The 25,304-nt window shown below is 42.4% G+C and overlaps 1 protein-coding gene across 2 annotated transcripts; it reads right to left on the bottom strand.

Annotated features, from left to right (window-relative positions):
• Positions 1 to 527: 527 nt before the first annotated feature.
• depdc5 (DEP domain containing 5, GATOR1 subcomplex subunit) lies at positions 528 to 25,028 on the bottom strand. 2 transcript variants are annotated; one of them, XM_070974044.1, is made up of 43 exons: positions 24,763 to 25,028; positions 24,214 to 24,281; positions 24,039 to 24,126; positions 23,860 to 23,906; positions 22,382 to 22,467; positions 22,219 to 22,302; positions 22,081 to 22,130; positions 21,646 to 21,715; positions 21,458 to 21,536; positions 21,268 to 21,329; positions 21,113 to 21,182; positions 20,957 to 21,029; positions 20,753 to 20,856; positions 20,583 to 20,657; positions 19,986 to 20,120; positions 19,798 to 19,859; positions 19,646 to 19,719; positions 19,471 to 19,540; positions 19,297 to 19,333; positions 18,699 to 18,819; positions 18,311 to 18,534; positions 17,987 to 18,187; positions 16,989 to 17,124; positions 16,793 to 16,884; positions 16,035 to 16,094; positions 14,803 to 14,986; positions 13,977 to 14,137; positions 12,051 to 12,171; positions 11,286 to 11,453; positions 10,922 to 11,144; positions 9,939 to 10,075; positions 9,741 to 9,849; positions 9,434 to 9,496; positions 7,461 to 7,579; positions 7,160 to 7,240; positions 6,896 to 7,028; positions 6,505 to 6,604; positions 6,056 to 6,295; positions 3,766 to 3,935; positions 1,923 to 2,094; positions 1,771 to 1,831; positions 1,310 to 1,392; positions 528 to 1,229 (listed from the first exon to the last, which is right to left on the bottom strand). In XM_070974044.1, exons 2-43 carry the CDS (start codon positions 24,269 to 24,271, stop codon positions 931 to 933), a joined length of 4,782 nt encoding a protein of 1,593 aa, XP_070830145.1. In that variant the 5' UTR covers positions 24,272 to 24,281; positions 24,763 to 25,028; the 3' UTR covers positions 528 to 930. The 2 variants fall into 2 exon arrangements, with proteins under 2 accessions (XP_070830145.1, XP_070830146.1); XM_070974045.1 differs by having other exon boundaries at positions 14,803 to 14,959; positions 24,763 to 24,895.
• Between the last annotated feature and the right edge of the window lie 276 nt (positions 25,029 to 25,304).

Genomic DNA, 25,304 nt, shown 5'->3' with positions numbered 1-25,304 from the left:
AATCTTGGTGTAATTATTGGTTCTGACTTGAATTTTAGCAATCATTTAAAGCTCATTACCAAATCAGCCTAATACCACCTGAAAAATATAACCAGAATTAAGGGATGTCTGTCCAAAGAAGACATGGAACCAACTGTCAACTCATTTAAATCAGGGTTGAAAACATTATTATTTGCTAAAGCTTTTGATTAAAGTAAATATATCTGCTCAATGATTTTAATCATTCTAAATGCTGAACTATTGTCTTTTACTGGCTTCTGTTTTAAATTTTCCTTTAAATGTATTTTATTTTAATTTTTCTATTCTCTTCCTTTCTTTTCTTCCTTTCCCTCATTCTTTGAAAAGTATGATTTTAATGCATTTTTATGCTTCTGTAAAGCACTTTGAATTGCATGGTGTATGAATTGTGCTATACAAATAAATTTGCCTTGCCTTGCCTTACTCAGATCTACTAAGATCTGTCTTGTCCAACCACATGATTGAGCGACAGGCCTCTCATAACTCATCACAGCACTGCACGTGACTCTGAACATGACAGAAAGTGGTTTATTGAATTCAGCACAAACGTCAACACCCTGAGGATGTCAGGTGGGTGTGATATGGAAACCAGTGGAAGTCTAAAACTGGTGCTTTCACAGGTAGGCAGAGCAAAACAGCCTTTCAAATGATTATTTACACACTATAAATAATAAAAGAATGAACAGAACACAACACTGGAGCAGGATTTCTGCTCTTAAGGCAAGAATAGCTAAAAGTTCCTGTTCCACCATCCAGACCGGAGAGTCGATCAGAGATCATTGGTTCATTCTGAGAGGGGTCCGTCTCGTGTTTGCCCCTGACCAGCAGCAGAGCAGCGTGCAACCGAGTTGATGCATAAATAAAGATAACTTTTCACATTCCTTTTTTTCTGTTCTACGTTCCGTTCTCCTGTCAGGGAGCGCTGGCGTTCATTTTCTCCTGGCAGCTGTCCCAGAAGTTCAGCAGTCTGTTGTCCTTGTTGGCGCAGAAGTCAGTGAAGTCTCTGAGCAGGCGGTCGGCGAGCCTCTCGTCACCCAGCACGCCCGTCCTCCAGGCCTTGGTCAGCATGGTGTTGTAGGCCCAGTAGTAACCGACCCGCTCCTCGCCGCCGAACGGCCCCTGGCTGTTGGAGGTGGTGGAGTTTCTGCGTCGCCGCTGCTGCCCGCTTGAGTACTTCCTCTTGGAGTACGGCAGCTGCAGGAACACGGTGCCTGACAGAGGAGAATCAGACTGACGCCCTGAAGCTTCCAGAAAGGCACTTTGTGTGTTTTCATGTGGTGGTGTGACAAACCTGTTACATGGATGTACTGCGGCTTATTCTCAGAGGGGAAATTAAAAGCAGAAGCAGAGAACTTGTCATGCACGAAGCCAAACCTGGTAAAAAAAAGAGAAAAAAACTAGGATGTTTTTGCATAATGTAGTTCAGATACTGAAAGAAAACATTTGGTCAGGACACAGACTTGTAATTCATTCCTGAGTGCATGATGGGATATTTTGAGCAAAAGTAAATTAATAATAAAAATGATAAAAAAAGAATCAGTTAGGTTCCATCATTTTAATGATAAGAGCACACGCACAAATAAACTCGAGAAGAAAAGAGATTTTTCTTTGAGTGATATTAAGTTCTCTACAAAACATGATTTCTGTACTAGTAAAAAATCTTCTTCTGTGCTCAAAATGTTCCATCACACCCTCAAGATTTTAAACATGACTCAATAAATGACTGTGCTAGGACTGTGACACAACACAAACCTGTACAGTATGGCCTCCTGAAAGAGCTGCATCCTGTCCCAGTACGTCTCCGGTTCGAAACCTGTTGGATGAGTTAAAACAGACATGATGTGACGGAGCTGCTGTTCACATCACAGACTCGAACGCAGCGTTCAGACAGAGGGCTCGTCTACCTTCAAACAGGTTGTCACTGCTGTTCTTCAGCAGACAGTGGATGTTCAGAGGGATGAAAAGCTGGGCTCTCAGTGGATCTCCGTACAGGTAAGACGTCAGAGCGAAGGGAACCTCCAGCACAGGGACCAGCAGGAAGCCACAGGAGGCTGCTTTCCTGTGCCACCCTTGAACCTGATGGACGATAACTGGTCAAACAACAGCAGGTCACTGTTAAACCCGACCTCTATGAAGATCTGCTCCTTCCTTTCACTTTTGAAAACTGTCTACACCACTGTCTGCACTTCCTGTGTATGTGATTAAACCAGAACCAGCTGCTGGCTAAAGACAGAACCTGTTCAAATTATTCTCAAGGAAGATGCTCAGCCATATATTCATGCACCACTGTCACTTCTGCTTTTCGTAAATAAGGAGCCGTTCGGAAGAGGAGGACATTATGAGAGGGTGAGAGTCCATGGAGTGGTGTGCTGCTGGGGTTTCAGTCCTGAAGCTTAACAAAAAAGAGGTGAGGTGCTGTGCAGACAAAAGGAAGTTAAATCAAGCAGTAAAACATCTGTGCTGCTGAGGAAAAAATGCCACAGCTGTCAGGGTCCACCACCTCTGCATTTTACCAGGTTCCCCTGCACAAATGAACCACTATCACAGCTCTCTTTGGAAGATATGCCTTCTGCCAACTCCCCTTTGGCATAACAAGTGCGCTGGAAGGAGCAGACGTCTGTGGATGACCTGATCCTAGTTCATGGAGAAACCGAGGAGATCCATGACAGACAGCTGGAGCAGGAACTGAAAGTGACGCAGCTGGCCTCAAACTGAACACAGCTAAATGTATATTGGAATAAATGAAATAAAGAAGTGGATATTGTGTTCCCTCATTTGTTGTGTGTGACAGTTGTTTTTGTTATTGTTTGTGTTTATTGTTGTACTTGTTTTTCACTGATTCTCTGACGTTCACTTTGATGATTTAACGTTGGAGGATGAATTTCTCCTTTACACAATATTTTCTGTGTCACAGACTGCCACACAACCAAACCTGCTGTTTCCTTGTTTAGAAAGAACCTGTGTTTCCTGTGCTGCACACTGCTGGGTGTGTCTGAAGCGACATGTTGATCAGTGAGGAACATGCCAGTATCTTCATGGCAGATGAATGAAGAGTTAAGGAAAGCTACTAGCCACTTTGGTGCTTCGGTTCTCTCTCCTTTACAGTGGGACACACACGCCATTCTTCTCAAATCTCTCTGCCATTCCAGTGAGGGAGAACCCAGTTTAGCTAAATATCACTCCGATGGGTGTTTGCAGCAAATTATCTGATAATCTCCTTCCTTTTCATTTGCAAATGAGAGGTTTAGATAAACATGCTTCAGCTATAGACTAGCTTCAAACCTCTCTGATCAGTCCTGCAGCATCTTCTGTGCACTCTGAGGTGAAACTGTCACCAAAATCACCAAACTTTCGGTAAAATGCTAGTGTAACACAGAAGAATGACGGCAAAAGAACCCAGGTTTGAAAAAACTGTATTTTGCTCTAAAGGGAAACTGCACCAATTTTACACATTGTTTACAGCTGTGAGTAATCCTGCAGAGGACATGCTGAGTGCATTGATCAATGAACCCTTAGCATCCTGTATGTGAGACAGGATCTGAGATTCATTATAAATATACTGACTTAGATACACCTCTATGCAGATGATATCATTGTATTTTTATCAGAGCGAGGTTACAATGGCTGATGCTTTCTTTTTCAAGGTGGCGTTTAGTTTTGATGAGTGTCTGAGCTGCAATCTATTGATTTTATTAAGGTGTGATTCAGTGATAATTAAGGAAAAAAGGGGTGTAGTTATCTAGTTACCATCTCAAAGAGCACTGCAGCAGTGACAGCCATCCAGTGCAGCTTGATCTCAAAGGCAGCGTTGAGGGAGAAGTTTCCGTGATAATAACAGCTGCACCACTCTGTTCGGTCACTGCGGTTGTTAACGTCCACATCCAGAGTGACCGTCTTCTGCTCCGGGACTGTGGCAGCTGGAGGACACATGGAGGGAAGGTGGAGACACAGGAAGACAGGAGGCAATGGAAGCAAAAGAAGGGGAGAGGGACAGCATGATGGGCAGGCAGAGGGAGGAGTGAGAGCAGTGGTGCTGAGCGTGGACTAAATGTAACATGTTAGATGAATCACAAACAGTCAGAAACAGATTTCTTGGCATCGTCAGCCATTAAGTCACAACAGGTACCATGCATATATCTACTGTGTGTATAAGTATGACTAAAAAACAAACAAATATGGACGTATCACATCAGCTAAATCCATCAATTTGGTAACTAAAGCCTAATTTGATTTATGTCTTGTTGACTGTCTTTTACTTTCACTCTCTTTTACTTACTTTTACTTTTATTGCATTTGTTCTTTTCCTTTGTTCATTTTATTTTATTTCATTATTTCATTATTTATGTATATCTTATTCTGCTCTGATCTGTGCATTTCTTGCTTTTAAGTCTTTTGTAAAGATTTTGTTTGTTTTTTGTTTTGTTTGTTTTGTGTGTTTGGATTTGTCTTTGTGCTTTTAAGTCAAGTTATGATTATTGTAGTGTTTGTATGTAAATTCAATTTTCTTTTCATAGACACAAGCAGCTTTGTCATTCAGTGTGTGAATTACTTTTGCTAAAAACACTGATAATTACTGTCTACAGTCATCTGATGGCCTGAATGCTTACAGTTGTAACCATGGGAAAGTTAAACGAGAAGTAACATCTGCGTATCAGTGAGTGTCTGATTGAATGATTGATTCAGCATCACATTAAGACTATTCCAGGAAACCTGTGTAAGACAGCAAACTGAGAAAGCATTCATCTGCATAGCTGCTGCTGCAAAGCTGCAAACATTTTCAAATATGCTTGGGTCAAAGGTGCCAAATGAAGCTTTAAGCTGACAGCGAAGCAGAAACACTGTCACAACGCTCTGTGCTGTGACGGTGCTTTATGTTGAAAGGCCAGGAGGAGAGCGACAGGTGAGGACTTTGCACACCACAGCACTACTGAACCACAGCCACTAACACCACAGCATGCACTGAAACACCACACCAACTACCTACTGCTCCTGGATCAGCTACACACTAACAACAAAGCATGCAAAAATTGGAGGATGAAGGTAGAAAAATTTGATGGCATCAATCAGTGATGCGGCCACGTCACACAGTGGCAGAGCCACTGTGGACGGACGGAGAGAACTCCAGCTGGAGGAGACACTCGTCATGCATTACACACTAGAGAACACACTACCAGCTGTTCAATGCAAATCTACAGTCCACTGTCAGGAGAGCTGAGTCCAATATCTCTCTGTCACACAGCAAACACATGATGATGATGGTGGACGGCGATGAAGGTCATGACATGAAATGTTAGATGGAAGTTCTGTAGTGATGTTAAGAATCCCACCGTGAGATGGAGAAGGATTCATTTATTGTGAGTAAAGATGGAGCGGTGAGTGGTTTGTCTGAGGTCATGGACATGTAGGGCTCATCACTTTTGGCTTATATATGTTTTTTAATTGTCCCCTGTGTTTATTTTGAATATTTAGAATGAAATCAGGAAAAGCATTAAACCCCTAATTCCAATCTAATCTGAAATAGCGTTTTAAGAAAGTTTATGAGAAAAACATTTGAAAACCCTACATGAACTCTATGTCAAAGCATGAATCAGAAAAGCCATGATGTCTCCACAGGTAACAAGGTAGTACTGGTTTACTGCTCTGCTGTCAGTTCCATCATCCTCCTGACTGCCACTCAGCCACTCCAGCAGTGTGGTTTGCTCCTTCTAAAAAACTTGATGTATTTTATAAGGAAAATTGGTACAAACCAAAAACAATGAGCCTTAGATGAGTGAATAAATGCTGTATGGAAGCTTGAGGGCTCAACTGAGGGTGCTCAATACCTTCTGGTTCATGTGAAGAGTGGATATAAATAAACAGTTAGCATAAATAGTTAAATAATGAGCACAACCCTCTGTGCCCTGTGTGACACGTAAATACTGGACCCAGGCCTTTCTCTGAAGTAGACTTGTGTATGATCTGCATCAGACTGGATGAGGGAGGAGATTGTGGCTTCTCTGCAGTGTGGGCTGGGCCGGGGGGATCGGGCTGGGTGTACCTAGCAGTGCGGCGGCCTGGCTGCGTCCTCCAAAGCTGCGGCTGAAGGAGCTGTGCCTACTTGCGTAGGAGGCTGGCCGGCTGGGCAGCCAGGGCAGCAGGAAGGCCGGGAGGTCGCAGGGTCGCCGCTCCTCGAGCACGAAGGCCACCTCAAACCACTTCCTCTGGAACAGAGCAAAGTCCTCCAGGGCGGCAGCAGACCAGCCTCCAGCTGCTGTGGGTGGGGGCTGGGATGTTGGTCCTTTAGGAGGACAAGAATACCATGACAACACAACCTGGAAACCTCTACATGAGGAAAATTACAGATTTTCTAGTTACCTGACATTAATTACAGATGCATTCAGTATATGTTTATACTGTGCTTGCATGTACAAAACAGTATATTCTGTACTGTACGATGAGTTAAAAGCAGTGACCCAAAGACTGGACATGTATTTTAAATCCATTCACCATCCTTGTCTCCTACTATCCTGTAGAAGTAGAATCCGTAGACAAAGGTGCGCATGGCATCTCCAGAAGCGTGGGCCACCACACCTTCATCCAACATTTTCTACACAAACCAGACAGACAGAGACAGTGAAGGTCTGCTCACCAGCACCTCTAAAGATCACTAAATAAAACATTATGTCTCGTTTGATCCAATCGGACACAAGACAGTGTAAAGTGTAAAAACTGTGGTCTGTAAAAGTTGTGGTTCTATGGGGGTTATGGGCTGGACTATTCTTTCTTTTCAGTGATGTTTCTGAATTCTAAGATCTTAGAAATTTGAATTCGTCCTCATAGCTTGATCAAATCATATTTTTCATCAGCTTAAAGGAAAGTTGGGACACATAGCTCTTACCTGCATGATATCCACAGCCATCCCCTGTGTGGCCACACCCTCTACATTGTTGACCAGCCAATGAACGACCTCTGCACTGATAAAACAGTTGAGTGGTAAGCCCTTCTGCTCTGGGAGCAGCTGCACACCAGTCCTGTAATACCAGATGTCACGTGATTTTATTAAAACAAAAAGCGTGAATATCTGAGAGATGTGTTCATTGTTTCTGACCCACTGCAACTGACTTCCAACATAAGACCCAAAACAGATGAGAACAAATCTTACGTAGGATGTTTGATGGCCTCCAGGATCTCTAACAGTGTCGAGGAAGAGGAGAGAGAAAGGGCTCCTGCTGCTGACTGCCCACTGTGAACAGACCACTGATCAGTTCTAAACTACAAACAATTTAAACAATTCTAAACATTTAATGTCATAAAATCAAAGCATCTAAGATATCACTTTCTTAAACCTGTTCTTGTTTTCAGTATTCAACTATTACAATGGTTGAATGATCATTCTGAGGTGCTACATGTATTTTGTTGCAGCTGTCAGGAGCATCTCTGCAGCACATGAAGTCAAAGGTTACCTGCTATCTGTGGTGCTGCTGGCCGCAGTCTCTCCTGCAGGCTGCTGTGTTGCTGCTGCACCACCTGTCACTGCTGGCTGGACTCCTTTATCTGCAGCCTCGCTGGCTTCAGCAGGTAACTACACAGTCAAAGGCACTTCACTTAAAAGAGCAGTTTCTGTCAGTGTATTTTCAGGGTTACCACATCCAGTGGTATCCAGCCACGAGGATGCTTTTACATGTCCAGGGTTGAGATATCTGACTATGAATTTTCTGACACAACACCAAAACAGAGGAGGTGGACGGAATTTTGGTTGCGATACACACAGCATTGAGACATGAAATGCAAAAAAAAATCATCTCTTTCCCGATGAATCTTTTGCAGTGAAAACTGTTCACAGAGTAAAAGAGACACTGTTTCTGAAAAGTCACATTACTGGTGGATTTTCATTTTTAAATACTGTGACCTCCACAAATAAAACCCATTCACCTCCATTGTATAGTGGGCTAACAGACCTTTTACAAACCCAACTCCTGATCTCATGTATGGAAATAGGAGTGAGCCTGAACAGCTGATCTGAGTGAGTGAGTCCCCATGTGATACAGTACATGCTAGTTACACCAGGATCACACTTAGGCATTACTCTCTGGAATTGGAGAGCACTGATATTAGGATTTAGGCCATCCAATTTCACTGAGCAGACAGGAGTGTTTGATGTAGTTATACAGATGGCAGCAGGGATGTTACTGGTCATTTTCAGCTGGTTGGACTCATATTCATGATATAATAAGAAACCTGGTTATTCATGTCCTTGCGTGATTCTAACAATATCCAGGCAGTGCAGGAGTGTCTTTGATTGCTCTACTTCTCTGACAATCTCTATCATTTCTGTACTGAGGTGAGGTGCAGGTATCAGCAGCCTATATGACTTTCACTAATGCATGTCCTGACAATGGTTTAAGATGCACTCTATCAAATTTTTATTTACAACATGCAGCACACAGTGCACATGTTGCCTATTTTACCCTTACAGTTATAATAGTAATAGTATTTTGTAGAATATTCCTAGAAGATGTCAGTGAGAATGTGCTGCTGCAGACAGTTCTGGAAGGGATTAAAACAGCCTCTCTTCAATCTTAGCGTCTCTGTTCTCATGTCTGACTCATATCGTTAACTGAATTTGCTGCAGCACATTTAGATTTGTGCAGTTCTCGTCTTCATAAGCGCAAGCGGGCACAAGGTTTTGACAGCCATCATTCCAGTCGGACACCTCTGGCTTTATAGCCGATTCTTGGCATTATCAATCAAAGACTGGCCATGAGCTCGATCCCATACATCAGCTTGGCACATCATAATTTCAAGATGAGGATCATTACAACTTTTATTTGACTAGCAGGTCTTTTGTTTCACTAACTACTGTGTGATTCCAGGTGAGGGCGAGAGAGTGTAATTCTGGCTAAAGTAGGGCTGTTTAAGATACAAGACATGTTTGAATGGGCATGTTATTGGATATATAAACAATTCAATGTTAACTACATTTTCTCTGAAAACACAGACACTGGTTTTGCCACACTGTTATGCCAGCTCACTGCAACTTTTCATTTTTGTCAGTGCAATACATTTGTAAAATCACTAATCTCACTGAATACATTTTATGTTAAATGTTTATGCTGTGGGGAAGTGCAAATAGCTTGAACCACAAAGGTACTATGGATTAAATGTGATCCCGGTGTGAGGGTTGACAGTGTCACTACCTACAGTAACAGCAGACACTACACTACTGAACACAATGTCCACACACAATAAAGGTGAAAAGTGCAATCTAACAACCAGGGCACCGCAAGTCAAACATCATGTTACTCCCACACTGTGCACACCATGCTCATACAGAGATGCAGGGTGAGTTAGAGGAGCTACAGCGATGTGGACTAACACACACACACACAAACTAAAACACACAGCTTCAGCGATGCCCAAGCACCTCGTTACTGACCTGAGAGTGATAGATGTAGGAGGAGCGAGGGCTACGTATAAAATCCAAAATAAAGGCAGCATCCTGTCAGCATACAGTAGAACATAAACGAGGATGAAACACCCAAAGCACAGCGACAGGAACAGAACAGAGGCATGGAGAGAAATGCAGATGGATGGAGAGAAAAGCCCCACACCAAAGCACCAGCCAAGAAGGACCATTTTATCCAAGTATTGCTGATAAAAATTCATTCAGATGTGTCTGCGGAAGCTAAATGCCTGAAGCAAAACTTACTCTACTCTCATAAACACACAGAACAAATGCTCACCTTGCGGGGACTGTCTACATATGTGGGAGCTGTGGCAACACTTGAGAGGTCACTGACGGCTGTTGAGGGCTTTGCCTGCTGCTGCTGCTGCTGCTGCTCATCCAGCGTCCTGAGAGGAAGCAGAACAACACAGTTAAGCTGAGATGAATGGCTTCAACGTAAACAACATGTTAGCCTGCAGTCCCAGGAGAGACTCACTTCTGGTTCTGCTCCATCTCCAGTAAGGCTGACAAAGCTGATGTGCCTTTCTTGCCTTGTGGGGGCGCCACAGGCTCGGTAGGATACGGAGGGAGGGGACTGGTAACCTGCAGTCCTTTCATTGGTGTGCCCTTCTGCTGTGTGAAAACAGTGGAAGAGAGGGAAGAGTCCATTAAAGCGCCTCAAGACACAGTAAGTACAAATGTTCACAGAGCAAATGCTAAAGACATGTTTTTCCTCATGTTCAGTGGCAAGACAGCTACTTCAGTACTACACCTCACGGATAAAGTTCATAGTAATAAGAAACAGTTACTAATTTCATGACTGTAACTCACATTACAGAGAGAAAGAAGCTCATTTTCTGGAAACTTCAATTATGCATGACTGGCAACTGTATTTGTGACAAGTGACTGTTTTCAGTGTGCAGTTTGACATTTAAAAAAAATGTTGTCTGAATATGTCAAGCTTGCCTCTGAAAGTCTCTAGAAGTGGATTTTCATACCAGAATCACAGGAAATGAGACTAAATATTCTCTAATCTACCAATTATTTTCTCAATAAATCACAAGCTTTTTCATAAAATGTCAGAAAATCGTGAAAAATCTGCACAGTTTTCTATCACATAAGCAAAAGCAAAGCAAATAAGAAAAGCAGCAAATCTCCACAATTCAAAGGCTTGAACTAGTGAATGATTGGTATTTTTTCATGAAAATTAATAACTATCAAAATTGTTGTTGCTGAATGTTCAATTGATCACCTCATTGCTTTATTGACAACGTGAGTGGACAACAAGAAGTAAAAACACAGGTATGGCAGGAGAACTGTGGATGATCCTGACTGTAAAGTAGTAAAAAGGTAACAGCAGGCTTCCTGACTGACCATCCCTCCCACCAATTTTAAGGTGAATGCAAACTCTAGGGACTGTAAAGGTGTTTTCATGAAAGGTTTCATGTGCAAAGATGATTCAAACCAGGAGAGCCTCACTCTGATGATCCTGTCAGAGCGGTGGCGACGCCGAATACGGTTGAGGCCCTCCAGGAAGCGGATGAAGCCATCTAGCAGGACCCAGTCCCCACTGCCACCCATCCCAGCACCTGCCCCCTCCCCATAGACATCCCAGTGCCCCTCCCCGTCCGCCACCCGCCGAGCTCCTCCGGCAGGCAGCAGGAGGAAGCGAGTCCTCCAGAACTTCAGAGAGTCGATCAAACTATGGAGGCAGAAGGAAGATACAGAACGGCACCTGACAATGATACTCATTCCACTGTAGATTCATTTTGTGTAAACTCTCACATCTCAACAGTAGCATAAAGTATACATGATGTGCATGTGTCTGAATATGCGGGCTTACCTGAAGTCCTCAGAGCCAGCAGAGCAGATGTACTGGTCCAGGTAGTTCCACTTGTATTCCTCCAGTCTCTCATGGCCAAACTCCACCCAGCAGGACACAAACTGAGCATCAGAATGTGGAGGACACAGGCTGTAGCTGTACTGGATCTGAGCTGACTCGTACGGGTACCTAAAATACACACACACACACACACACACACACACACACACACACACACACACACACACACACACACACACACACACACACACACACACACACACACACACACACACACACACACACACAGAACAGGACAGCCAGCTTTCAGCCTCCTGCTGTCATTATGCAACAGGAATTCATTTTGCTTGCCAGTATTTTTCTGGTATTTCTACCTTTTTTATTAGATTGTGGCAGTAGAGAGCTGACAGAAATGGGGGAATCAAAATGGAGACGACATGAAGTACATGACATGCAGTAGACTGTTCAACCCTGAGGTTAAGCAGCTCCAGCTGAGTCACAGCAGCAGCAGCTTTCCTGTCTGAGTCTGCGATGTGTTCCGATGATAACATCAAACATTTGACACTTGACGGTCAAACTCTGGACAGGATCCTTTAAATTCCCTCACTAGCTTTTCATTGTGTTGTACTTGACAACTGAAATTGGCAGATTTTTGTACTGGATGGGACACCTCTAACTCTCTTGAGATGCTTTTACCCATTTTGGGAGCTTCAACGTGGCTTAAGTGCAGAAGTATCTGAGTTAGAGGTTGCTCGTCATACTCACTTGGGCAGGTAACGAGTAACAGTGATGATCTTGTCTTTGAGGCAAACCTTATGGAAGGTCCGGCCCATGCTGAGCCAGTAAACAGTCTCCTCCTCCTCTGCTCGGCGTAGGGAGACTAGACCTGAAAACACAAGAAAGGAGACACGTACAGTCACCGTGGGTCTGCTGATGTTTTCTACCAAAACCCCTCTCTCAAAAGACTCAGACATATTTTCTCAAATACTGCAACCAGAGTTTGAAGACTGCTGTTTCTCTAGAAGTTACCACGAATATATGCTTAAGTCGTTTGATACAGATACAGATACAGACAACTTTATTAATCCCACCAGGGGCAACTGTTATTAACAGCTTGCAAAAATACAAAATACAAGTGCACACAAGGAAAGGTAAAAGGAAAAAAAAAAAAAAACAACGTTCAAATAGAATACCAAGGAATACAGTGGAATCAACAATGGGAGGGTCAGTAATCAATAAAATCAAGTCAAATATTCCTTATGTAAGAATAACATAGTAAAGGAATGAGAAAAGACCTTATAAAGAATTTAAAAGATGAATGGCAGAGGGGATAAAAGACTTCAAAAAGCGGTTGGTCCTACAGACTGGTGAAACAGCGACGGCCTGAGGGCAACAGAGAAAATTCACTGGCCAGCACATGACCAGGAGATGAGAGGATAAGTTCCGCCTTCCTCAAAGTCTGTCACAAAAACTTGCCAGATCCCTCAGTTTCACTCCAGTTATCCTGGAGCAAGTTTTTATGATGTTGTGTGAGCTGTTTTTATCTCGCAGTGTAAGGTTGGGGAACCAACAGATAAAAGAAAAACTTAAGAGACTTTCGATAAAGGACTGATAAAAACGACAGAGGATGGCAGGACTGACAGAAAATGAGTTTAGTTTTCGTAAAAGATGAATTCTCTGTTGCCCTCGCTTCACAATATCTTCAGTATTTACGTCAAATTTCAGGGTCTCATCAAAAAAGGTTCCTAAATACTTATATGAGGATACCCTTTCCACAATTTCACCATGAATGGTACTGTCTGTGGCTGTGTTGTTGTTGCATCTAAAATCAATTATCAGCTCCTTAGTTTTGGACACATTTAGGTCTAAATAGTTCCTGTCACACCATGAAACAAAATCAACAAGAGCCTCCCCATGTCCTGATTCAGATCCTTGAAGAAGAGACAACAGTGCAGTGTCATCAGAAAATTTGATGAGGTAGCTGCCTTTCTTGACACTCCTGCATTCGTCTGTATATAAGATAAAAAGTAAAGGGGAGAGGACGCACCCTTGTGGTGAACCGGTGGACAGGGTCCTAAGGAGTCTGAGAACAGCTATTTGGAACAGCTATTTTACAGAGACTATCCAATACCAAGCTAACGGTACCTCAAACACATACATCCTACAGCTGAACAGTGCTGGGGTAGTACTGTGGTAATATTTCACTCTCTTGCTGTGCCAAAGTAATATAATTACTTACTAACAAGATTTTGGTAATATAATTACAATTACTTTATCAGGTGATGTGTTGCTGCTGGTTATTAACTGTTCAGCAGTTCTCAGCAATGTCAACCCTTCAATGATGTTCAGCACAGAGGACAAGATGTCAAACACACTCAGTTAAATACATCTGAACACACACACACACACACACACACACACACACACACACACACACACACACACACAGCAGCTCTCTGAGCTACCTTTGCTCAGAGAGCAACACACTCTCAAAAAGCAGATAAATATATTCATTCGGTGCCTTTCTATTGGGCATCAACCTCATGTTTACGTGCATATCACCTGCATGTAGCTGCAGAGAGATGCACAGATTAAAATGACAGCAGACCCGTGGTGTAATGCACATTTAAATATTAAGGATTTTTAAATATGAACACCAAAGAAATTATATGAAATATTCTACACATCTACCTCTTGAGTAAAGAGGGCTGCTGCCAAGTGGAGTAGCCACAGAGGGCTGTGGTTTCCTGTTGCTGGTTTGGACGATAATCTGGTAGCCCTGCATCAACCTCTGACAGATAAACTCCTCAAACACCTGAGAGGCACTCATCACTGGGGCTTCATCTTCCCGCCTGAGAAAGAGACAGAAGCATGAAAACAGATGAACATACAGTTTGAGTCCATGATTTGTTAAATGCTGGTCAGGAGAATGCGCTAAAAACACAACAAACAGAATCAGAAATGCTCTGTATACCTCAGTATAATCACTTAAAATCATAGTTTCCTTGGTAGAGGCTCGATAAAGCGCGACAGCTCAATGCTGTATTTGCATCTTTACCCCAAACAGCACTGTGCTTTACTGATTTTATTGATACTTAATTCTGGTGCCTTTTTAGGAGGACATTGTAAATAAAACTATGATAAATACACACATGTACATACATTTGTATGTACATGTATACCTTCACAATGCAGAGGTTGTGAAGGTATTTATCTCTGTCCTAAGTAGTGCCTGCAGTCTTCTATGGAGGCTGCATATGGCTTCACCAATCACCAATGAGATATGCTGACCTAAAAGGCAAAAGTCTGGGCAAAAATGTCCTTATGGAACTTGCTACATTCCTCACTGCTGCTCCTATCTTATTGCTTTGTGATCACAAAACAATCCAAGATGACTCTCATACATGTATTGATCAATTTCTTTCCCCAGACGAATTTACGCCCTTTGGCATGTGAATTTATGAAGCTGCAGGCACTAAGTGACGGGCTCTGGATGGTTAGGACAGGATGCTTCTACCTCTCCAGGTCACTGTGCGGCAGCAGGTCATAGCAGCCTTCAGTGTAGTCGTTCTGCAGTGTCTGACGGTCGGGGAAGTAGTCGGTGGTAAGGGGCAGACAAGCTGGCGTGGTCAGAGACTTCCAGTCTACCCCCACTGTGCAGCAAAAGCTGGGCACTGTTGGGGGCGCAGACAGCAGCAGGGCTTCAGGAGCACCCACACCACACACAACACACACACACACACACAAAGAAAAAAATCCCCACAGCAAGGACAAATGCATGTACGTGGTACATGAGTGTGGAGTCGGGGATGGACACAGAGAGGAAGGGAAAGCATAGTGGGGTGATAAGAAAAGAAAGGAGGGGGGAGGATGGAGATATAAAGATGGAGAAGAAAGAGTGAGGATAAAAACACAAAATAATAAAAGAAAGTAGAAGAGAGGGGAAGAAAAAACAAGGAAAGTGTTACTTTTATTGGCCTTGTCACCCCTGCTGGTGATTCCTGAGGGGCCTGTAGTTGTGCAGCTTTGATCGAACATGCAGATTGTGGCTCTGTGACAGTCAGTCTGTGATCAGCATCACTCATAAGCGGGTGAAAAATGTGTCCTTAGCTGAGCAAAGGCGTGAACTGAAAAGTGACTGGGTGGATTTAAACAGAGAAAGCACATCATGCAAACATACAGATGGTGAGCAAACTCTTAATACAAAATACTGTGTGCAAGACAGATTCGTTTGACAGAAGCACCAATTTGCATCCAAAAGAAATCTACTATGGACACCGCCTGCCATGCAGCAATGAGATGTACACACAAGGGTTGTTGAATGCAAACAGGTCATAGTGTAGAAAAATTAAGGAGAGCTAATTAATTAGACAATTTTAAGAACTGCTAATATCTTATCATGAGAATTAAGACCAACAGGAGGCCCAGAGAAAGAGACAGAAGAGAGTTGGACAGAGGAAGTGAGGACAGAGAGGGAGGAGAGGGTAACCCCAAACCACATGACCTAAGAGTAAGAGTCATTTATACCTGTGGCCCCTGGAGGCAGATGCCCAGTTCAGAAACCTGCCTGCCAAAGCTCAATAAACCCTCACAGTTTGAAGACACCTCTGAAGGGTTATAGCCATAATCACTATATGATTATGAAGGTCACGTGATTAACAATATCAGCCTGATCCTGATTTATGGCTACATGACAATGTTTGCCACAATTGACATGTGCTTGTTTTCATAAGGGTGGGATGGACTCACTTGGGTCAGCACCACTGAGGGAAAAGTCTTCAAATGAGGAACCTCGGTTGGTTAGGGTTCCTGTAGGGAAATCACAGTTAAAACAAAGATATTTCTCAATTTTCTCAATTAATTAATCAGTCTATGCAAACATCCATTCCAGTTTCCCAAAATCAAAATCAATTTCTCACCTGACCAACAACTTAAACCTCTGTATATTTCATTTACTATCTATCTATCTATCTATCTATCTATCTATCTATCTATCTATCTATCTATCTATCTATCTATCTATCTATCTATCTATCTATCTATCTAGATAGATAGATAGATAGATAGATAGATAGATAGATAGATATACTTTTAATATAGTTTTATAATATATGAGTAAATAGCAGAATGTGATTGTGTACAGAAGGTAATACAGGGTTGTTACCCTAAAAAAAATATATAAAACTGCACATGGGTCCAGCATCATTTTATTTTTCTTTTTTTAAGGCTGGCATTTTCTATATTCTTCTTGCTGTCAGCAAATGACAAGACTGGTTTCTAATTTCTCCAGGCTGTCTGTGGCTCTCAACCTGAAGCCCACTTGCTCCTTTTCAAGACACTGAAAGTTTGAAAGGAGGTCGCAAGATGTTGGACAGTAGTTTTTAACAAATGTTAGTCAAACAGGAGCTCCTTCTTGTATCATTGCACAAAAAAGGAGAACTAAAGCAGAGCAGGCTTAAAATACTCAGTATGTTTCAGGAGGACACTGTTTTGAGTTAGCATATCACCACTGTTGTTGCTCCCTGGACTTCCAGTCAAATCCTCCATCCCTCCACCAACGTAAAGGCCGTTCTCTCCTGCTTGCCTTGAGGTTGTTCGCCTTAAATAAGACGACAGATAATAAGCGTTGAAATCACTGTCTGTGCTGCAAGCTAGCATTCTTTCCAGAGGAAAGTTTTGTTCCTTGTGGTAGGCGTGTCTGACCTTCCAGTGGCCTCATGATAGGCCAACTCCAGCAGCTCAGCTGAGGTGTGGGCTGCATTTCTCTGCTGGCTGCCCTGCAGTTCAGCCATGTTCTGTCTGGTCTGGTGATGGATCTGGATTGCCTCTCCAGAGGGACCTGAAGAAAAACATTGGCACATGCAATCTGGTGTTTGAATAAGTGTCAGCATTGCAGCTTAAGTCTTTGGCCTTTACTTCTTCGGCTCTTAGTTTTAAAGCAGTTTTCCATCACACATGTCTGTGTGGGTTCAGACTTGATGTATAACATTGCACTTAGTCACAATGGACAGGAGGAAAATTATTTAAAAATGCAAAATCGAAAGAATCTTCCACTTGACTCAACTAATTCAGACCACTGACGTTTGGAATATATTTTTGGACAGAAAGGGGAGAATTGTAGAATTGATCTCTTCCGTTGGAAGTATGTTAGGAATGGATGACTTAATGGCCATTATGTACAGGAGGAATGATTGATCAACAGGGAACGAGAACACACAAACCTTAAGATACATCTCAACATTCAACTTAGAAAATCCCACACAATACTGAATCTTATATCACAGCCTCTACTGTATTTCATATTGATTTACTGCCCCCTTCCACACAATGTACACTCAGTTGTCATTTTTTTTAGGTAAGCATAGCTAAAATAAATTCAGGCTAATAAAACACCTGGAAAAATTCTACTTACATGATGACCAAATTATGTTGTAATGTTCACTTTTGTAGAAACTGAGTCACAGAGGTGTTTCATTCAGCTGTATGATCACTCTGGAGGCTGTAGTTTGTGGTGCTGTAGAACTGCACTGTGTTATACTGACAGGTGTTTCTATTACTTTGTCCACCCAACTTATATTAATGAGAGCAGGCTTAATAACACAAACACCTCTCTCTACAATGCAATATACCTCAACAGCACCACACACTACCTCATCCATACAGGATGACTGAGTTGCTGACTGAGTGTGTCTTCCACTCACCAACAGGGAAGGTGTGCATCCAGCGCCGCCGGTTGGAGGTGAGCTTCATGGGCATCCTGGATGGAGTGAAGGGGTTTATGAGTGCTCTCTGAGGGGTGTAACCTCCTGGACGGATGTGCAGGGTGGACTCAGCACTTCCCACTGTGAACCTTCCTGGAGCACTGGAGTCCCGCTGAGAGTCCATCATCTTCTCCAACAACTCTGGATGACAGATTAACAAAGCAAGGCAACACCAATGGGATGGAGAAGAGAAAGAGATGGAGCATGTTCTATCACATCCTTTGCAGGTGTCATCCCTTCAGTGACACCATGTGGAGGAGTTACCTCTGGTGCTGGTATATCCCAGGGAGCTGCTGACTTCATACTGGGCGGGAGGCATGCGGGGAATGAGCAGCATGTTGGATACAGGGCCCAGACTATCATCAGAGGCCAGGCTACGCTGTTCCTCAGGACCTCCAGACCGAATAGGAGGGGACGCACCTATGCCTCCGCTGATGTCCACTGAGCCCCAGCTCTTCCTCCCACTTGTCTCTTTGTCTCGACCCATCCTGAGAGACACACGGTAATTACTGTTCTTTTTTTAAAATTCATCACAAGGATGCAGTCACTACCATTCAACCGGCCAGAAGATCGAGAGGGTTCATTTGTGAGGAGAGCTCTGTCCTCTGTGTTTCATGGGGAGTAGTAAAGCTCTGTGCATGTAGTCAGATACCTGAAGTTGGTGCTCCTCTGAATTCGTGAAGGACCAGGGAGTCTGAACACCTGAGCATCATAGGCGTCGTAGTCCACTTGTATAGGCAGGCTGTTTTCAGAGTCCTTTGGAGCACAGAGAGCTAGAAAGGTTGTGAGGAGGACGGTTGAAGCATAATAAAAACGTATGATATACTTCATGCTTCGAGGAATTTAACGGGACTAAGAGTCCACAGCCATGCTGGCTGCTCTGAGGCTGCACGGCGGTACTTTGAGTTAAACGCTAACTTCAGCATGCTAACATGCCTTTACAAAGACAGTGTCAACTTTATAATGAGCACCATCTTACCTTGTGTCTTAGCAAGCTAGAGTTTGTTAAATCACTATAGTTTATCCTGAGGGGGACATGAAAGTCTGAGCCAAATCTAATTCAATCTGTCCAGTTGTTGGTGAGATATTTCAGTCAGGACCAAAGCTGCAAAATGACCCACTGCCTGACAGACAGACACACTGACAAACTGACACACCAACTTTGCCATCCCCAGCACAAAAGGCTAAAAATAATGTCATTATCTAATTCATGCATCAAGAGCTCACAAAGATAAAGGGACACAACTTACTGTGGTCCTTGCTGCTTTTGAATTTCTCGGCATGAAGCTAGAAAAAGGGTAATTTAAAAGAGATATTAAAACACACAAAAAAATCACTTAAAACATGTTTCAAAGGTACTATGCAGAACTTTCAGAAAAAGCGGCATCACTGATGACACCAGTGCTTCAAAAAAGTACATGCACCTTGTGGCCAGCCAGTTTGATGCGAGGGGTGAAGGAGCTGCAAGAGTTCTGACTTTTGGAGGTGTAGAAGCTGTGGGCGAGGAAGAAAAAGATCCAAGCAAGACATAAATCAATCAATTTCACCTTTGCGTATAACTTGAATTCATCTTTTTTCTCATCCGTCATGTTGTCTTGCCTGTGGTTGATCCAGTGAGGAAGGTTATAGTCGTCTCCCACACGCGAGTCTCCAGGCGTCGTCCTGTTGTGCAGCTACAGAGAGAATGACCATCAGTAACCGACAGGTATGGCCAGGTGCACCGACAGAGACTGACACTGTGTATGTATTACCTTGAATAAAGGCACTGCGTGCAGTGGCTGCTCCCCCATGCACACCAAGTCTACTCCAATACCTAAAGACAGAAAAGTATGTGCCACCAACATCATTAGCTTCATACAATAAACCTTTAATTGCCTGTTTATAAGTAGATTAGTTCAGTTTGGCCATGTTTTAAAGTGTCTTGTATTGTCTCACTCACCGTTGTCGATCATACGCTGTTTGGTGAGAATCATAAGCAGGCGGTCGACTTCAAACACTCCCACCCCGGGCGTGATGACCACTGACATCTGGCCGGTGCGATCAAAGTTACGGTTGATGTAGTGCTTGTCAAACACTGTGGGAGACACAACGATTGTCAGCTTTTCGGCTCTTTTGGTTACTGTCCCTCAGTGAAAATCAACAAGGAAACACTGTCCATGGAACTGAGGACCCATAACCTGGACACAGAGGAAGGCGTTCATTAGCCAGTGGACGCAGTACAATAGCTGAGGTTCAGCCTTGCAGTTCCTTGATAGGATTATTAGAAACGTGATTTAAGAAATGGTTACCAAGCCACTTGACAGTCTCCTTAACGTAAGTTCTATAAAAATGTTACTTGTTGATCTTGAAAATGTGTAGTTTTCTGTGTGTTCTCAGTGTAGTGGCACGATGCATACAACAAATGCTAGATGTGATGTGATAGCTATGATGTTGACTCCTCTTCACTGAACCAGGTACATGAATAAAGATGGTCTCAGTTAAAGAATTTCTTCTTTCCCTGAGAGAGGCTCTACACTGATATTAGACTAGTACTTACCATTGAAGGAAAGGTTAATGGCCTCCAGGTAGTTTCCTTGAGCAGCAGTTGAGTTATAACCAACAGGGAAACCATCTGACATGAGAGCAAATAAACCCAAGACTGTGGTTACAACAGGCACCTTTTCCTAAGATGCATCAATTCATCCACACGTTCAACTCTTCAACTACCTGCTTCTTTTAGCCGCACCAGGACTGGATACTGAATGAAGAGCTTCTTGATAGTGACCAGTAATGATGTCCACTCATCCCGTCTCTCATTCTGTGCTACAACCCTGATCCCAGAACAGTTAATTGGAAAAAAATCTCTGCAATCCAATCTATAATTCAGATGACCTTAAAGTAGGTAATAAAATGTAGAATAACTCCAGCTACCTGTAAAAGTCTTCATAAAAACGTCCTTCATGATCTTGTCTGATGGACCCTCTCAGAATCTCAGGAAATTCATCTGAGGAAAATGGTGACTATATTAATTAGAAATGCATTCATATGCATCATCACTCAGTGCGATAATGAAGGAAAATGACTCACCAACAGTTTTGGCACTGTAGAACGTACGTGAGAAAAGTACAACTGTCACCTCATGACTGCAGTTCTTCTCCTGTTTTAACATCAAACATGAAAACACTGTTTTAGTTTCTAACTGTAACAGTTACAGCACAGGCAGACAAAAACAGATCACAAACCTTCCACTTGGCGAAAAGGTCAGATAGGAAACCATTTACAGCCTTTTCAAAGTAGAGGTCACCTGAGAACAAAACATTCAAATAAGACTCCTCCAGAGGGAAACACCAAAATAATTCTGTTATTGAAAAACGAACAGAAATGAAATCTGTTTAGAAAGTGTGAGTAACAAATCTGAGAGGTCCAACTAACCATAGATGTCAAAGTCCCACATCTCACAACTCATCTGAATGAAGATGTAGACCATTGCAGAGGTGGATCTGAACACAACCTGTGTAATTTAAGGCAAGGTCATTTAAGACCAATGAATTACATAGAAAAAAGCTATAGTGAACGTGAATCTGTGTTTGTGAAGATTAGCATTTCAAATCTGCTCTTACCCTGGTGTCTTCACTGATGTACCCACAGGTCACTTTCTCTCCTTTTACCCAGAGTTCACTGGCCTGGGCTCTGGAGAATGAAAAATGTCATAAGCATGCATGACAGAAACACTTCACAGCCTGCATTCATTCAGTTATTATCACCATTGCATTAAAGAACGGAGCCAGAGACTGTTGAAGAAAGACTGTTAAAGAAACTGTCTCTTCTAGCCTCCATCTATGTAGATGTACACTTTTTTTAACCTAAGGAAAGGTACGCTACATCATAACTGGCCCCTTTCCCTTTCTTCTTCACCTTCACACATACCATTTGTTTACTGCTGTCAGTGCTGCTCAATCATAGAAAAGTGTATGCACGTATATTTATGCCACATTCAAGGCAGCCTAAACTCATTTTTGCAAATGTGTGTAGAGAAAGACATTTATGCTTAATACCTGATTCCTGCAAACTCCACTTTCTGTGTCACATAAGCACACGTGCTCACCTGGAATAAAGTTTGTAACAGTTAAATCCTCATGTAAATGTTCTATTACACATTATATCCAGACACGTATAAACTTTCACAAGCCCACCAGACTCTTCTTCAGTCTCCACATGTCTCCTCTTCCGATGTACTGGTCCTTGAATGTCAGCTCCACCAGGTCCAATGTTACATCCTGCAAGGCCAAAAACACTATGAGAGATTCTGTTGGACTGACAGATGGTGAAGAAGCAGAGGGCTCACGGTGAATATACCTTTGGGTCGACAATGTTGACAATGACATCCTGGTAAGCACGCAGTTTGAAGGCTTGTGCTACAGTTTGGTCCACACTGATGGTCTCTAGATAAGGACAAATATCCATCATGAGTAGTGAACAGTGAAGACAGTTACAATCAATGCATATTTGTCTTTCATGCTGTATATTATAGGAGGTGGACAAAATAACAGAAACACCCTATGATTTAATGCAATGAAATACAGTGACACCGCCAACTAGAGCCTGAAAAGTGCCCATAGAGTGGAATCCACACCTCTATCACAAAGCCATGAAACAACAAATATCATAAGCTTCACAGAGGAAGGATGTGTGGCAGGCCTGCTGTACTGGATTGCATTAAATTGTTTGGTGTTGCTGTTATTCTGCCCACCACATGAGAGATCTCTACGGCTACAAGTAATAATAACCTTCATTTTGTCAACTGATCAATGGATTTTTGGTGAATAAAGTGATATTAAATAAGACAGTGAAAAATACCCTGAACAGTTTCCTAAAGCTCAAGGCGATGTCTTCACGTGGTTGGTTTTATTCAAATTTAAACCCACCGTGATATCACATACTAATTCACAGGCTACTGTTTTGAAGCCTTGAGTTTAGCGCTATGGCTGTTGCCATCTTGGATTTTTGGAGTTACAAGTGACCATATTCGGGTAAGAGGGGGGAGCTGGGGAGGATATACATTGCTAGGCCTCTATCCTGACTGAGAACCCAACAACATGCACTGGTAGTGACTTGTCAATCACAAGGTAGCTGTGCTCTAAAGCAAACCCTGCTTTATCATCAGTTTTACTCTAAATGGGACCATTATTTACAAATTGAACATAATGTATTGAAGATACCTTGAAACTAGTAATTGAGACTTTAACTCATTCAGAAAATGTTAACTGTAGTGATAAATCAAGTGAGAAGTAGAGTCATGCTCTCACGAGCTCACATACAACCGGACTTCTATGTGCAGCCAGTGAAGTCGCCCCCTTCAATATAAAAAATGCAGATTTATGGGACTTCAGCATAATTGACTTTTCAGACGTGGATGGTACATCCACTACTTATACAGTCTATGGTTTTATTTAATACTTCAGACCTCAAAGATATTCATTTCAGTATTACAAAAGACAAAAAACAGTTGCAAATCATCATATTTAAAGCCAAGAACTAGGTCACAATTGGCATTTTTGCTTGAGGAATGACTTGAGAAGAATGATTTGCTTATCAAAAAGTTGTTGCTTAATCTTCTGCAAATTGACTTACCAGGTAATCGTTCCAACTCTAGCATTGTTATCACTATTTTTATTATTATTATCCTGTTGTCTTCTGCTGAAGCAACAACAGTCAACTGTTTGTTGGGATACCAAGATCATTCATGTTTAATTTGGTTGAATTGATTCAGCTGAATTCTATCTGAATATAGCAAACATGCAGCTACATACAATGTTAGATCATAATTCATTTACCTTTCTGAAGGTCTTCTTTCAGGCTTTTCACTTGCAGCAGGAGAGGACTGGAAATTTCAAAAGAAACAATGTCAGAATATGGCGACAGTAGTGGAACAATATGTAAATAGAACACATCAGTGAAAACAGCAAAAATACCCAACACTGTGATGTTCACATATGTTCACATGCAAGCTCACCTATATTCATCTGTAGGGTGTGCGATCTCAATTATATCCCTGAGACTGACTTGAGGGAAGACTTTTGGGTTGACAACCAACTCATCATCTGCTCAGAGGAAAAGTTCATTTGAAAAACAACCTGATTGAAATCAAAAATCAATTTAGGCTGTATGAATTACAAGTTCTTGCTTACCACTTCCACCAAAGCCTTTCTTGTGCAGCACAAGCTTATATGACTTATTGGTCTTCATGATGAACCAGCTGGAGAATAAACTCATTAGTTAATCGCAGCTTCTCAAAGTTGTACATTAAGCAAATGAACACATGAGCCTTGGTACATAGCTGCTCTCTTTGATTGTCCTGCCATTCTTAAACCCAATCACCACACATACTGTTGGGATTCTATACCTGTACACCTGATTGATTTCTACACCGTGGTGCAGGTGACGTTAAAGTCTATGCAGAAAGTGAAGAACGAGGCAAAAATGTGTTTCGGCTGAAATGACGTTGTTGAAACTAATACTCTGACGTTTCCTGTTGGCCCACGATGAGCTGCCAGCCGGGGTTTTTCAATAGAGCAACGTTACCCTAACTCAAGAAAGTCCTCTCTATCACACAACTACAATTAGTGTAAGACGTGTACATTTATTATGAGAACTTATTTTTAAGAATTCAACAGACATTATGGTATATCGGTTTGAAGAAGTGAACACATACAGTAACGGAATAAATATAGGGGTACCTGAGCAGTCCCTCTTCCACAGCTCGGACTCCTAGCAGCTCGAACTGCTGTGGACTGTATGCTAGCCTAGCATGTGGCTAATTTGAGACGACTCTACAGTGAGTGAATTGAGTCAACAAACACTAGTTCCAACGCTACAACTACTACTTGCAATGAATACATATCCATGTAGCTGAGATAAGTTAGAAGCACTGTTTAAAGGGTGGACATGGAAGGCAGTTTGCTAGCTAACAAGCTAACTAGCACACACTGGTCGTACTTCCTCCAAAACATGGGAATGTGTGTTGTGATTCGTTCGCGGCCGTTCAGAGAGTATGACGGAAACAAGAGGTGTCACTCCGCTAATCTCTCTCTTCGTTTCTGTTGGAAGATTATCATTTTTATTCCCATCCTGTAAAACCCAGTATCTCTAACTACAAATTCAACAAATCCCGGTCACATTCCCATTGAAAGCAAAGACACTGTGATGTGATGCAAATGTATATTTCCATATTTTTTTTGTTTGGATATCTGGACCGCCACATGAAGTAAAGGCAAACATT

Source organism: Chaetodon trifascialis, chromosome 11, assembly GCF_039877785.1.
Source record: "Chaetodon trifascialis isolate fChaTrf1 chromosome 11, fChaTrf1.hap1, whole genome shotgun sequence".
In the NCBI taxonomy this organism is placed as follows: domain Eukaryota; kingdom Metazoa; phylum Chordata; class Actinopteri; order Chaetodontiformes; family Chaetodontidae; genus Chaetodon; species Chaetodon trifascialis.
The sequence above is the reverse complement of the archived record's forward strand: the minus strand, read 5'-3'. Positions and strand labels throughout refer to the sequence as shown.

Bases quoted from the DNA above. Each gene is read 5' to 3' on its own strand.
- depdc5 (XM_070974044.1), bottom strand. From the start codon at position 24,271: ATGAAGACCAATAAGTCATATAAGCTTGTGCTGCACAAGAAAGGCTTT. The intron at 22,303-22,381 runs GTATATTCACCG...TTGGCCTTGCAG, and splicing joins TCAACATTGTCGACCCAAAG to GATGTAACATTGGACCTGGT. The intron at 1,832-1,922 runs GTAGACGAGCCC...CTCATCCAACAG, and splicing joins CAGTGACAACCTGTTTGAAG to GTTTCGAACCGGAGACGTAC.